Raw genomic sequence first — 15000 nt, forward strand, 5'->3', positions numbered from 1 at the left:
TGTTTTGTGTTTGTTTTGTGGAGTACGCGTCAGTTGGTAGTTGTGTTGTTGAGATTGTTGACACACTTAAATCAAGTTGTATATGCACGCACGCACGCACTCACTCACGCACGCACTCACGCACACACACACACATACACACGCATGCACACACACATGTGCGCACACATGCATGCACACACACTACAGTCTACACACTGCACTACATACAAACCCTCACACACATAACACACACACACAGTCACACACTACAGTCACACACACTACAGTCTACTCACTACACACACACACACACACACACACACACACACACACACACACTTAAGCAAATAATTTTGACTGTAGCTTGATGAAGCCTTATGTACACGAAAGTGTGTCTTCACAAGTGACTGATAACGTTGATGTTTTTGACTTTTTGCATTCATTATCAGTTGTTTCGCCTGTCAGTTTAACGACTTCTCTTTTAGGAAATCCTTTGAGTAATTTCCTGTAATTGTATTTAGATTTTTTTTTCACATTTCACCCTCATTTCACCCTCATTTGCCCAGTTTCCCCCAACCCTCCATTCATTCACATCTCCCACCCCTTCTGACCAATAATACTTAAATGTATTCATAAATACATTAACAAAATGTCTTCAATCACCGATATGTGTGACGGGACATTAAACAAAATTCCTTCTCCTCCTCGTACATACACCCACACACATACACTTGCACTCAGACACACACACATAGACACCCCCCCCCCCCCACCCCACACAATCTGTATTAGTCAATACATTTCTCTGTCAGATCTAGTTTCATTCCATCAATTTGTGCCTATGGTTACAGTCTACCCACACACACACACACACACACACACTCCCACCCTCCCCACACAATCTCTACATTTCTCTCAGTCAGATCTGGTTTCATTTCTTCAAATTGTGCATGTGGTTACAGTCTACACACTACACCACACACACACAGACACCCTACCCCCTACCCCCTTACCCCCCCCCCCCCCCACCCCCGCACACACACACACAGAGTCTCTTTACATTTCTCTCGGTCAGATCTGGTTTCATTTCTTCAAATTGTGCCTATGGTGCATTCTGAATTTTTTCATGTTTGTAACTTTTTCTTTCTTAATTGCATTTACCTTTTTTTTTTCCCGTCTCTCGGTCTCGATCTGCGCTGATATAATGATATGTTGGTCTTTTGTTACAGATACCCATGTGAAAATGTTTGTCAGTTTGGTTTTGATCTGTCCACAGAAATGACACTACAGCAGCTGAGAAGGGTGGGTGTTTTCTACAGCACCACAGTCGCCAGAAGTGGCTTTGGTGTGTCTCCAGCAGTGCTCAGCGCTGGCTGGAATAAAATTCGAAGTTTTCAGCAGCCTCATCCACCACAAGACAGCACCAGAAATGTGCATTCATTTGGTGTTCAGTCAGCTTTCATGGACTACGAACATGCAAGAAATACCTTCAGCCTGACAGTACCTGAGAAATTTAATTTTGCACGTGATGTCCTTGATGTCTGGGCTGCTGCAGATAAGGTATTTTCTCAGGAGGATGAAGGAGAATGTGTATTGTATGTGTAGTGTGGAGTGATAGACTTTAGGTTAAAGATTCTACATTGAAACCAGTGCTGTGGTGCACTTACTAGTCTCACAGATTGGTGACTGGGAGATTGTATATATATTCCGACCTCTCAGCGTGCATGATATGATTGTGATTTTTTTTCATCCATATCTGGTTAATATTACAAAAAGTTTATATTCTTTCATATTCATTGTATTGAATTGCATAGTTCTCACAACAGTTTTCTTTGTGTGATTTTTTTTTTTTTTTTTAAATAACACACAAGTGCAAAACCACCCCCTATTATTTATTTATTATTTCCCCAAGGATACATATTGTGTAAATATTGTTAAATATTCTTCTAGGACTTTTATTTCATAAATCCCTGCCACTTCACTGCATTATTATGGGCGGTGTGTGTGGAGGTGTGAACTGGCAGTGAGTTTCTTTTGAAAAATTGTGCTTATTAATTCTGTTTACTGTTATTGATGTTATGTTTTTAGAATGTTCTTATTCTTACTATCATCATCATCATCATTAGTAGTAGTAGTAGTAGTAGTAGTAGTAGTAGTAGTAGTATATTTACTTTGCTGTAAATGGTGGCTGTTTTGGTTGGGGAAAGAAGCAATGGTGCTTTTATTGCAATAATTTACTCTGCCTTGACAGTGAGCTACTCATAATAGGCTGATTCTTAGGTGCTGCTATTGTTGTTTTTTCATTAATTTGTAGTTGTTAAATGTTCAATTCTTTTTGAAATGCATTTTTTCCAAAGACAAAACATTCTGGTAGAACTTTTTTCAGTCTGTGAAACCTGAAGTTTCAGTTTATCTTCTGTCAGAGCCATTATACTGTCAGATTATCATTCTGGCATTTATTTATGTTGCGTCTTGTGTCATTGTGGGTCTTCTCGTGGTTTTAGGTTAATATTCTAGTAATGTTGGTAAAGTTTGTTTCTTGAATCTCCTTGAGTCTCACTTGTCTTTGTCTCTCGCTAGGTCTCATCTCTTCCCTTTCTCTCTTGCAGTCTGTCTGTGTCCTCTGTTTGAGAAGTGGTTTCTATGGGTTTGTCTTTTAAGACAGGAAAGAGAGACAGCAGTAATCCTGCACTGTGGTGGATTGATGATCAAGGGAATGAAGAGAAATTTTCCTTCCAAAGACTTTCGGACCTATCCTGCAGGTTGTATTATATTCTCTTTCTCACACACACACACAGACACAAACACACACACACACACACACAAACACAAACACACACAGACACAAACAAACACACACACACACACACGCACACACACACACACACACACACACACACACACTCACTCACTCACTCACTCACTTTCAAATAGTGCTGTTGTCCCAGGCCCATGGCAATGTGAGTGAGTGTGATGGGAGAGTAGAGAGAATGGGGGTGGGTAGATGGATGGTGGTGGTGTGGTTCGAAAGGGAGAATGACCCAATTTTTACACCTTTTCTATGCAAAACTTTATTTTACAATTTTTACAAAATCTGTGGCATGCAGATTACAATTATGTTCCTTTTTACATGTATGTATTTTAAGTGAAAATTGCTGTCATCTCAGCCATTTAATCATGTGTGTGTTTGTGCGTGTGTGTTACTGTGAATGTTGGAGTGTAACAGTTGTAGTATTGATAGTATGTTACTTTGTGAGTTTTATGCATTGTGTTTTTATAATATTAATGATTCTGTTTTATGTTTCTGCTGCTTTTTATATGCTTTTTTGTTTCACTTTAGGTATTGGATTGTAAAGTGCTTAGAGCTTGCTTATGCTTGTATTATAGTGCTATATAAAAATAATATATTATTAATATTATGATTATTATTAAATATTATTATCTGGATGTGATAATCGTTTCTTATTTTATCGGTGCACACGACCCAAACAAAATAGGTATCAAGTCACATCACAAGCACTACATCAGTACATGCAACATTCTTGAAACATTACGTACATAACTTATAACCAATCACATAGCCACTTTGAATGATTCAAGACTGCATTGGTTTCATTAGGTATGCATCCATTTTAAAGCATGTTTTATATAGTGATATGAAGAATGCTTTCATATTTGAATTTAATTTGTAGAAGTCCATAGCTTTTCTTCTTTTTTCTTATTCTTGCTTTCTTCAAAAAGATTTAATACACTTTTTTTTAAAGAAAGGGTTGATATACTTTAATAGATATCCAAAGTCCCTTTACATAGAAAAATTATAGTTAACCAAAACAGAAGAAACATGATAAAAGTCATTTATTCACACAGGAAAACAGTCTGAAATGAACTCATGTTGAGAAAAAATAATTGTACCCATATATTTTTTTCACAGGGTGGCAAACAGTTTGACTGGTCCATGTGAGCTGTCACAAGGGGATCGTGTGATTGTCATCCTTCCCAGAATACCAGAATGGTGGATTTTGAAACTGGGATGCATTCGAGCAGGTAAAACAAATGTTTCTGTTTATACATGTTATTTGTTACAGAATAGTCTGTCCATTAGAAAAAAATAAAATCGAAAGTGTGAATAGTCTGTCCATTAGAAAAAAATAAAATTGAAAGTGTGAATACATGTTTAAATATATAACCTGCTGTGGATATGTATTATTGTTTGGAAATCTTTAATCTTCAGTCTTCTTTAATTACAATTTCACAAGTTTGCATTAAACTTTCTTCAGAAAGTGGCACAGATACTGGATTTACTCATTGACTTCAGGCTGTTTATCAAAGTCATTGCGTGAACAATACGAAAATGGAGCGATATATAAAATATGATAGACATTTTCATTTTTGATCATTTTGTGAATGTGATGGATGAATCCCTGGCAAGGTGACATTGATGGTAATGAAAGAAACTCATCTTGACATTTGATCAGTCTCTGCATTCTTAGTCTTCCCCATTTTACCCTTTATGAAACACTTGACCTTGGGTACATGGAGAAATTAGGAGGTGGTGTTCTGCATCTGTTAACCAGAATAGGCACAACTGAAAACCAAACCAAACCAAACAAAAAAACAACAATACCTCCCATCCCGCCCTGGTCCTCTCCCCCCCCACCCCTCCCCCACACACACATAAAAAAACACACCAAAAAATGAAGTGACTCAGCAGCAGTCTTGGGTTCCCTGTGGCAGCTGGCTGTATGACAAACCAGCATTTATAGCTGGTTGACTGTGACACAAAGAACTTGGATGAGATTGTGCATGGCTATTTGAGACATTCAGGGTAATAACAGTGAGAGGATACAGAATAGAGGAAAGGTACCCCTTCCCCTCTCCGCCACTCACCACCACCTAAAAAAAAACAACAACAGAAAAACAATCAAAGAAAGAAAAACAGCAAGAAAAGATTTCTTGATTGTGAACAACTTGATATTTCATTTTTTTGTTGTTGTAAAATGTTTGATTCACCATGACGCATGATCTGTTGAGGTTGAATGTGATCAATCCAAGGATGCAAGTTCCTGGAGGTGCAGCCACATAAATCATTGGATTGTCTGGCCTGTTTTCACCTAAAACAACAAAAAACAAACAAACAAAAACAGTGTTTCTAATAATGCTTTCTACATCTTTATTTTTGTTTGTGAATATAGTGGGTGTTTATAATTATTTTTTCTATGTCAAACTATTTTGCAGGTGTTGTAACCAGTCCTGGAACAACTTTGTTGAGAGCCAAAGATATCAAGCATCGATTACTTTCTTCAAAAGCCAAATGCATCTTTGCTGATGACAGTACCGTGGAGTTTGTGGAGGAGGTGATGTCTGACTGTACCTGCCCGTGTCTTTTTTGTGTCTTTGTTTATGTGGATGCCTGTGTGTCTGTGCGCATCAGTGTTGATGATGAATTAGGAGAAACTCTTGTCCATCTGGGGGGTGCTTTTCTATATTTTGAAAATTTGTCAAACAGAGCTTTCTGTATTTTCAAGATTTTCACAAAAAAAGTTTCAGAATGGAATTTGAAAGGGTCCAGTGAAACAGATACCACTGTCACACAGAAAACAGAGGTGTTCTTTTTGGTGTCTTGACACTTTTCTTCAATCAGTTTGCTGTCAATGTTCTTATTGAACTAAGTGTAATGCCATTATCAGCCATTTAGTTCACCTTCTGGAATGATAATAGTTTTATCCGGCAGCTGACTCCTATACATGTATATTTGATATAGTTGGCCCCCCATGTCACCCAACCACCTTTTGAGGCTCACATGACCAAAAAAATAAAACAAACAAAAAACAAATCCAGGAACAAACCTTTTCCATGCCTCCTGACCTCAGTGCTGCCTAAACACAATCAAATCCTATTTCGACGGGTGCAGTAGGTGAGTGGTTAAAGCGTTGGACTTTCAATCTCAGGGTCCCGGGTTTGAATCTTGGTGACGGTGCCTGGTGGGTAAAGGGTGGAGATTTTTCTTATCTCCCAGGTCAACATATGTGCAGACCTGCTAGTGCCTGAATCCCCTTCATGTGCATACGCAAGCGGAAGATCAAATACGCATGTTAAAGATCCTGTGATCCATGTCAGCGTTTGGTGGGTTATGGAAACAAGAACATACCCAGCATGCACATCCCCGGAAAGCGGAGTATGGCTGCATACATGGCAGGGTGAAAACGGTCGTACACGTTAAAGCCCACTCGTGTACATATGACTGAACGTGGGAGTTGCAGCCCATGAACGCAGAAGAAGCAGAAGAAATCCTATTTCAATACAAATCTGGTGTGTTGTTAATCCATTCTGATAAAAAAAATCTTTTGTGTACAAAATTGTAATAATCATGCTATACATTTTTAAAGAAAGTTTTTTCTGACTTACTAGATATGAGAGACGTCCAAAATCTAATTTGTCTCAATTTGATTAGGACTGAAAGTGGGTTTATTCCAGTGTCACTATATATTTATCAAGTTAGTCATTGTACTTCTCTAAAGTCGAAAAAATTGTTTTATGGATCTTAACTGCACTTTCTCAAACATATTAGTATTTTCATAACCCGCTATTTCACAACCGTATAATAAAACTGGGACAACCATCGGTAGGTACAAATCAAGAATAACATCCAAGGGCTAATTTTGATTTCTAGATGTTTGTATCAAAGAAAGAATTGCCCTTTGCGCTTGTTCATACACTGATATCTTTCCTTTAAAAAATTCTGTTAAGTTATCCCTAAATACTTAAACAAATCCATGACATGCGCGCGCGCACACACACACACACACACACACACACACACACACACACACACACACACTTTTTACACCTCATACACAGTCTTTGCAATTTTTGAAACTACCAACACACCAGCAGAGTGTTGTGCATGTGTCAGGTTTTCCTTCTTACTCCATGTTCTGGATTGCTAACTTGGCAGGAGGCCACATTTCTTGACAAGACAGGAGTGATCATGTTACCAAAGGCTTTGCTCAAAGTGACAGTGTATATGTTTTTGGTGTGTGTGTGTGTGTGGAGAGAGAGAGAGAGAGAGAGAGAGAGAGAGAGAGAGAGAGCAGTGGGTTTTGTGGTGTGATGAACTGCACAGTGACTTTATTTGTAGGCACTTTACAGACCGCATGCTTTCCCTCATCCAGTTTGTCAAGCCTTCAGTCTCTCATTCTATTTCTGCAGCAGCTGTTTGTGAATTTGACTTTAGAAATGTGCAATTCTCATGTTAGTGTATGACTATGGTCTTCTTTAAAGAAAAAATCTTTTCTTGTTAGTTGTTAACACTTGTAGATTTGTCCTTGAAATGAAATGGATGTCCTACAGAGCTTCCATAGGCCCATGTCACCTGTCTTGCAGGGTAGTGACATTGACCAGTCTCCTCCCCCAGACCTCTGAGGTCCCTGCAATCCTGAAGAATATGTTCAGTGGTCTGGTCTGCTTCTCCACATGGGCACAGAGGGAATGGCACAGTGCAGAAGTGTTTTTGCTTGTGGCTGTTCACTTTGTTGTATCTTGTCCACTGTGGTGTCCAAACGACACTTAGAGATTTCCCTGATCATTTTGGATCTGTTAACTCACTCGGGACGACAAGTTTTCTCCCTTGCTTTTCCGCACAGTCGGCCCATTTGTAAGGGTTTGGAAAAAAAATGACAAAAAATACAAAATACTGTGTAAGAAAATGAAACTTTCAGAACTGGTTTATTACATGTTGAGCTATTACATATAAAAAAATATCAAATTTCTCATCTTATTTTTACAGTTTTGCCATATGTAGAAATACTGCCAATTTTTCACCCCGAATCACCATACCCATGCTTGCTTTCTGCATTAAATTCGCTTTCTTCTTCGTCATCATCCACCTCTTCAATGTCCGACCCTTCAGTTTGTAGCATTTCAAGTACTTCGGCAACCCTAAAACATTGCCGTCACTGCCTTGTTCGCTTCACAACATTCTGAGAAGAGGCCGCTTTGCTAACATTCCACCATGCACTGTACACGTGATTTTGTGATTAGCCAAGCAGAGTGCGTGGTTCTGGGTCACTCCACAATCGAAATATTTACCTTTATCCCAATCCAGTCTGTTGCAGCCCGTAGAGTCAAGACTGATGTCTATTTTTTCATTACATGTATATTGGGGAACTGAAAGTGGCACCACTGCAGATTTATACTGTGTGGAATTATTAATGCATACATCTATGTTGTAAGGAAACGTGCAGACCTTTTCTTATTACAGCGACTCTAAATGTATGACATAATGGTTGAGTATTGTTTATTTTATTTTTTTCTCCAAGACAGTACTGTGTTTGAAAGTTTTGTGAGGAAAAACATGTTTTGCTTTTGAAAGACATTTCTATGACAGTGGGTTTATAATAATTTTGTATTGACAGGTTTGTGATGAAAGTCCAGACTTGAAGCACAAGGTGTACATTGGACCTTCATCAGAAACCAGGTAATTCAAATATAGTTCCTCGATCTAGGATGGAGAAGGAATCTTAATTTACCTGAAAGTCCTTTTCCAGGTAGGTTAGGTTACAGATGTGATGTAGCATACTTAGTGATAATTGGGTGGTGGGATATGGAAACAAGAACATATCCAGCATGTACACTCCTGATAACAGATTATGGCTGCCTGCATGGTGGGGTGATAAACAAACAGCCATATACATAAAAAAGGTTTCCTGTGTATGTGAGTGTGTGTGTGTATGTGAGTGAGAGAGAGAGAGAGAGAGAGAGAGAGAGAGAGAGAGAGAGAAAGCAGACTGAATGACACAGGAAACAAATGAGTGCTCAAATGCAGCTCTCAGTCAGCTCAACCCAGGTAGGCAGCCTGTTGTGTAAATGTCTGTTTTGTTTGTTTAGCACTTATAGTTTGATCCCTGACAGAGGATAGGCATTGTATAAATATCAAAGTCACATCATATCATGACTTTGGTCCAAATTTGAGGATGAAATAATTGTTAATTTTGTTAACCAGGATGAATTATTGTGACCATGTGAATGAGAACTGTGGAATATTTACTTTTGCATGCAGGCATATTTTCCCCTGGTGCATTCGGATACTGAACATAGAAATGCTCCTTTTTTTTTCTCATATAAAACTTGCCAATGCTTACTTTCCTGATGATGTATATTGACATGCCTATGTTCTGCAGACCTGGCTGGCTCAACTTTGGGGACTTGCTGAGTAAAGCATCAGACTCATTTGATGTAAGTGTTCATGATAGAAGCACAGTCATATTTGGTTGCAAGTTACCACTACTCATAAAACTGGTTTAATGTATGCTATATTTCTGCATCTGACAAGCATTTGGAAATAAATGTGTGTGCGCGCGCGCGCGTGTGTGTGTGTGTGTGTGTGTGTGTGTGTGCATATGTGTAAGAGGGATTGTGAATGAGTGTGTGCACATAAATTTGGAAATAAATGTGTGTGTGTGTGTGTTTGTGTGTGTGTGTTTATGTGCATATGTGTTAGAGGGATTGTGAATGAGTGTGTGCACATAAACTGTTAGAGGGATTGTGAATCGGTGTGTGCACATAAACTTATTCTTTTATGAACTTTTCTCCTTTTGAATTAGACCTGATGTATTCTCAATTTCTCTGTTTAAGCGTTTCAAACTTTGCATAAATCAGTAAAGAAAACTCCACAAAAACCCAATGGTATATTTACAGTGTATGTAACAAATAGATACATATAATTTACAGATCATACAGTCATGTAATTGATGCAGTACTTATTAGCTGCAGAGATAATAAGATGTACTTGATGACTTCAGAATTTCTGACTATTTATTGATCAGCAAAATTCTAATGACAGAATGGAAATAGTTCTTCTTCTTCTTCTTTCTTTGAACATCCACCATCATCATTTTGATGGTTCTGATGTGTATAGAACTGGGGGGTTTCCACTAGTTTATGATTGAATGTCATTATTTCATCAGTCTCATGAAAAGTTTCTCATTCTTACAGTTCATTTAATGCGAATCAAAACATTTGTTTGAAGATAAGGTTCAGTTTACAAATTCAAAAATAAATTCCCTCGTTTTGTTGCTTTTTAGGGAATGTGTGTTATATTTATCATACCTTTTTTTTTTTGTTCCCCATTTCAGGCTGCAGACACAAAAGCATCAGAAACCATGACGCTATTTTTCACCAGTGGCACAACTGGAAATCCCAAAATGGCAGAGCACTCACATTCCAGTTATGGACTGGGGCACTTGATTACTGCCAGGTGAGACTGTATTGTGTATATCTAGATGACACTTTTTTTTCAGAGAAATATATGTCCACACAGGAGGGCAGTATACAGTGGTTATTCTATTAAAGTAGTTTGTGTGTGTGCGTGTGTATGTGTGTGTGTGTGTGTGTTTGTGGCTGTGTCTGTGTCTGTGTGTGTACATGTGTGTTTTCTCATTTTATTTTTAAGCCCTTCAAGTATTCAAGATTCCCCTTTGCTTATCTCAGTGTGCTTTGACATCACTATATTATGGCTCATCCCATTGCAGCCCAAGTATTGTACTGTGTATAGGGGATCTTAAATGATATATTGAATGATTGATTGATTGATATGGATACTCATATAGCACCTGTCCTCAGTCGAAGACCAAGCTTTAAGCACTTTACTAACACAGGGTCATGAATACAGCAGGCTGCCTACCTGGGTAGAGCCAGCTGACGGCTGCCATTGGGCACTCATCATTCGTTTCATGTGTCATTCAATCAGATTTCAGGCACACACACCTACACACTCAGACAAACATGTAACATTTAACATTTTACGTGTATGACCGTTTTTTATTTATTTACCCTGCAATGCAGGCAGCCATACTCTGTTTTCAGGGGTGTGCATGCTGGGTATGTTCTTGTTTCCATAACCCACCGAACACTGACATGGATTACAGGATCTTTAACATGCATATTTGATCTTCTGCTTGCGTATGCACACAAGGGGGTTTCAGGCACTGCCACATGATCAGCCATAACAGGAGACCCTGTGTTATTGCTAGGTCAGTTTGGTGGTGTTCATTTAAATGTCACCATCAGCATATACAGCCAGCTCAGTCCCCCTACTGAAGACAATGATGATTGATTGACCTTTTTTCTTCTTCTTCTTTTTTTTTCTTTTCTTTTTTTTGTTTTTTTGAAGCAATATGAATCTTAAAATCATCATTTTCTTTCAATGCTTATAGTGGTGGTAATGTGATATCTCCAGGTACATGCTGTTGGCAGAACCAAAGGATGTGATCTGGAACATGTCGGACACCGGCTGGGCCAAGTGTGCCTGGAGCTCTTTCTTCGCGCCATGGCTGCATGGTGCCTGCATCTTCACCCAGCACAGCGCCAGGTTTGACCCTGTCGACACGCTTAAGGTCAACCGTCATGCTTATCTTTCTTATTTGGAATGAATGAATAAATGATATGGATACTTATTGGGGCATGTCCTCAGTTTGAGACCAAGCTCTAAGCGCGTTACAAACTCAGGGTCATTTGCACAACAGGGTGCCTACCTGGGTAGAGCCGACTGACGGCTGCCATTGGGTGCCCATCATTCATTTTCTGTGTCATTCAGTCTGAATCAGATTTCAGACACACACACATACACACTCAGACAGACGTGTAACATTTTGATCCTCATTTTGTTCTGTGGCACATAAGGCCACTGCCAGACAGGTCTTTACTGCTGATGGTCTTTGGTTGGGGTCTTAGCTACCTCCTCCTCATGCGTACCAGTGATCAACATGCCTTTGTCTTCTTCTCCTAACATTGAATTTGGTAACTTGTTTTGATCCTTGAATGTTTTAAGATGCCTTATGTAATGATACAACAAAACAGTTTTGCAGTGTATGTGTTCTGCTTATCAGTAGTACCAAAAAAAAAAAAAATTATGATAGGCATAATAGCCAAATGATAGAGCATTGGGCTTTCAATCTGACAAAATGAGATTCAATTCCAATATCAGCACCCAGTTGTTTAAGGGTGGACAATTTTTTTCCGAATCTCCTAGGTCAGCATATGTGCAGATAAGCCTTAATCTCCTTCGTGTTTATGCACATGTCTACAGAAGATCAGAAATACACTTAAAAAGGACCCATAATCCATGTCATTGTTCCATGGGTTATGGAAACATGAACATGCTGTGGGGGAAAAGTGTCCATAATTGTATTAAGCTGACTGACGGGCGCAATAGCCAAGTGGTTAAAGGGTTGGACTGTCAATCTGAGGGTCCCGGGTTCGAATCACGGTGACGGCGCCTGGTGGGTAAAGGGTGGAGATTTTTACGATCTCCCAGGTCAACATATGTGCAGACCTGCTAGCGCCTGAACCCCCTTCGTGTGTATATGCAAGCAGAAGATCAAATATGCACGTTAAAGATCCTGTAATCCATGTCAGCGTTCGGTGGGTTATGGAAACAAGAACATACCCAGCATGCACACCCCCGAAAACGGAGTATGGCTGCCTACATGGCGGGGTAAAAACGGTCATACATGTAAAAGCCCACTCATGTGCAGAAGAAGAAGAAGAAGTATTAAGCTGAGTTGCTGATAAAAAGTAAATAAGACAGTTGCAGCCCACGAACACAGAAGATGAATTTGTACGGTATGTGGTTTCCGTTTACCTATACTCTTGTACTACATTGTGAGTGTACGAAGTGAAATCTGCAGCTGCTGTCTGTTCAACTGCAGGTTCTGGAGAAATACCCCATCAGCAAGATGTGCATGCCCCCAACAGCAGCCAGGGTGATTGTGAAACATGGTATGGTTGGCTTCAAACCAAAAAATCTTGGTTACACTGTGTCCGGTGGCGAACCTGTGGTAAGCATACATTACTGTGTGCACGGGGGACACACATACATGCAGACACATGAGCATGCACACAAACACACGCAAACACACACACACACATGCACTTGTGCACATGCACACACACACACACACACACACACACACACGCACATGCACACACATTCAATTATCTAATATCACTGATAGTGAAAAGATGCTTAACTAAAGAACACATATTCAAACTCACACATTCACGCTCACACTCACACACACCCTCAAACTCACTCACTCAGCCACCATCACTGTCTCTCACCTGCTCACTGACACTCTCACTCACTAGCACTCACATTCTCTCAATCATTCTCACTCACACTAGCTGTCACTGACACTCACTCACTGTGTGTCCTTGCCCCTACCTACATTCAAGAATTTTCTGAAGTAAATGTGCCTTTTAAAATGCTGACCACCACTGCTCCAACAACCATCTACCTGAAGATCTAGTCATCAGCCCCATCCACATGTAATATGCAGCTTCTGTTCAAACGTGTGTGTGTGTGTGAGAGAGAGAGAGAGAGAGAGAGTTTGTGTGTGTGTGTGTGAGTGTCTGTGTGTGTGTGTGTGCGGTGTGTGCATGTGTGAGTATGCACAAGTTTTTATATTGATACGCACTTGCATGTATCCTAATTTCTACTGTATCTGTGTTTGTGTATCATTTTCGATTTATGTTCATATCTTGTAATGTACTATCCCCCCCCCAACCCACCCCCAATATTCCTTGTGACCCCGGTACACTTGGTAATAAAGACATATTCTATTCTATTCTATTTATGCACACATCTGTGACCTTTGTGGATCTCTGCATTGAGTTCTTGTCAGGCATTCATGCTTTATGCATAGATTTTGTCCATAAAGACAAAAACACATGCATTTTTGGAGTTCACCTGGCTTACAGGGCTTCAGCTACTCAACATTTTTCCTGAAAAAAAAAATATATATCATGGGGGGAATCTTCTTTTGAAGATCAAGGAATATTTTCATCTTTTGGTGTGAATGATTCAGTTGAAGATGTGGACTGCTGACACTGGGACTGTGAGAGACGAGCGTGTGTACGACTGTGTATGGGTATTTGGGAAGAGCAGCTTAGGGATGATACCTCAGAAACTGTATAGGAGATGGGAAAACATCTTACTACTACTTCTGATAATGGTAACAATAACGATATAAATAATGATATAAGAAGAACACCACCACCACCACCAACAACAATGACAGTGAAAATTCATCTGGACACATTCTGGGATGTGAAGTTCCTTATTCCATCACCTATTTTTTGCTTTTTTGGTTTGGGTGTTTGCAGGGAGGGTACTTTGAGTAAGCGTCTTGATTTCAGGCTTCAGAATACAACAGATGATTCTTACAGATGATTTCCTGTACTTCTCGGTTTCATCATGATGTACCCATTTATTTGTTTATGCACTTCTCTTTTTTCCTGTCAAGGCCTGACTAAGCGTGTTGGGTTATGCTGCTGTTCAGGCATCTGCTTAGCAGATGTTGCGTAGCATGTATGGATTTGTCTGAATGCAGTGACGCCTCCTTGAGTAACTGAACTGAACTGAACTGAAGTTTCAAGGAGGCATCAGAGAGTGCAGGGTGATCTATGTACACAACAATATGTGCTTAAAGTAGAAAAAATCACTACAAAAACAGATGCCTGACTCACACATAGACCGAACGCATTGGTCAGTCCTTCAGAGCTCACCAAGTGCTGCATGTGTTAGAGTGCTGGTGGGGAATATACATACATGTATGTAACATTCATTACAGTAAATTAAATCAAATGAAATAAATTAAACAGACAAATAAATAAGCAAATAAAGAAGAGTAGAATCAAACAGATAAAAAAAAGATAGAGTACACAAAAGACAAAAGCGATGGAAGTAAAAAATAAATATTTTGAATAATTCTTTTCTCTTCATAGTGTTTGTATCTACCCCTATGCCTTACAAGAGACAAAAACTGTTCGTTGCTCTGTGTGTGTGCGTGCGCGCATGCGTGCATGTGTGTGTGTATGTGTGTGTGTGGGTGTGTTTGTGTGTGTGCATTAATTTGTGTGTTTGTGCAGAATCCTGAACTGATGGAAGAATGGAAGAAAAGCACAGGCATGGAGATTTATGAAGTTTATGGTCAAACAGAAACAGTGAGTATATAAAGA

At 39.4% G+C, this 15000-nt stretch overlaps 1 protein-coding gene across 2 annotated transcripts in view; it reads left to right on the forward strand.

Annotated features, from left to right (window-relative positions):
• LOC143281960 (acyl-coenzyme A synthetase ACSM3, mitochondrial-like) overlaps positions 1-15000 on the forward strand; it is a 28098-nt gene that overhangs the window by 680 nt on the left and 12418 nt on the right. For both annotated transcript variants that reach the window (XM_076587297.1, XM_076587307.1), the window contains exons 2-11: positions 1259-1542; positions 2644-2744; positions 3914-4026; positions 5218-5336; positions 8397-8458; positions 9162-9216; positions 10116-10237; positions 11219-11375; positions 12690-12818; positions 14911-14985. In XM_076587297.1, the coding sequence (XP_076443412.1) occupies positions 1261-1542; positions 2644-2744; positions 3914-4026; positions 5218-5336; positions 8397-8458; positions 9162-9216; positions 10116-10237; positions 11219-11375; positions 12690-12818; positions 14911-14985 (1215 nt within the window). In that variant the 5' untranslated portion in view covers positions 1259-1260. The remainder of the gene's footprint in view (positions 1-1258; positions 1543-2643; positions 2745-3913; positions 4027-5217; positions 5337-8396; positions 8459-9161; positions 9217-10115; positions 10238-11218; positions 11376-12689; positions 12819-14910; positions 14986-15000) is intronic.

This window comes from Babylonia areolata, chromosome 1 (genome assembly GCF_041734735.1).
Source record: "Babylonia areolata isolate BAREFJ2019XMU chromosome 1, ASM4173473v1, whole genome shotgun sequence".
NCBI classification, from domain to species: Eukaryota; Metazoa; Mollusca; class Gastropoda; order Neogastropoda; family Buccinidae; genus Babylonia; species Babylonia areolata.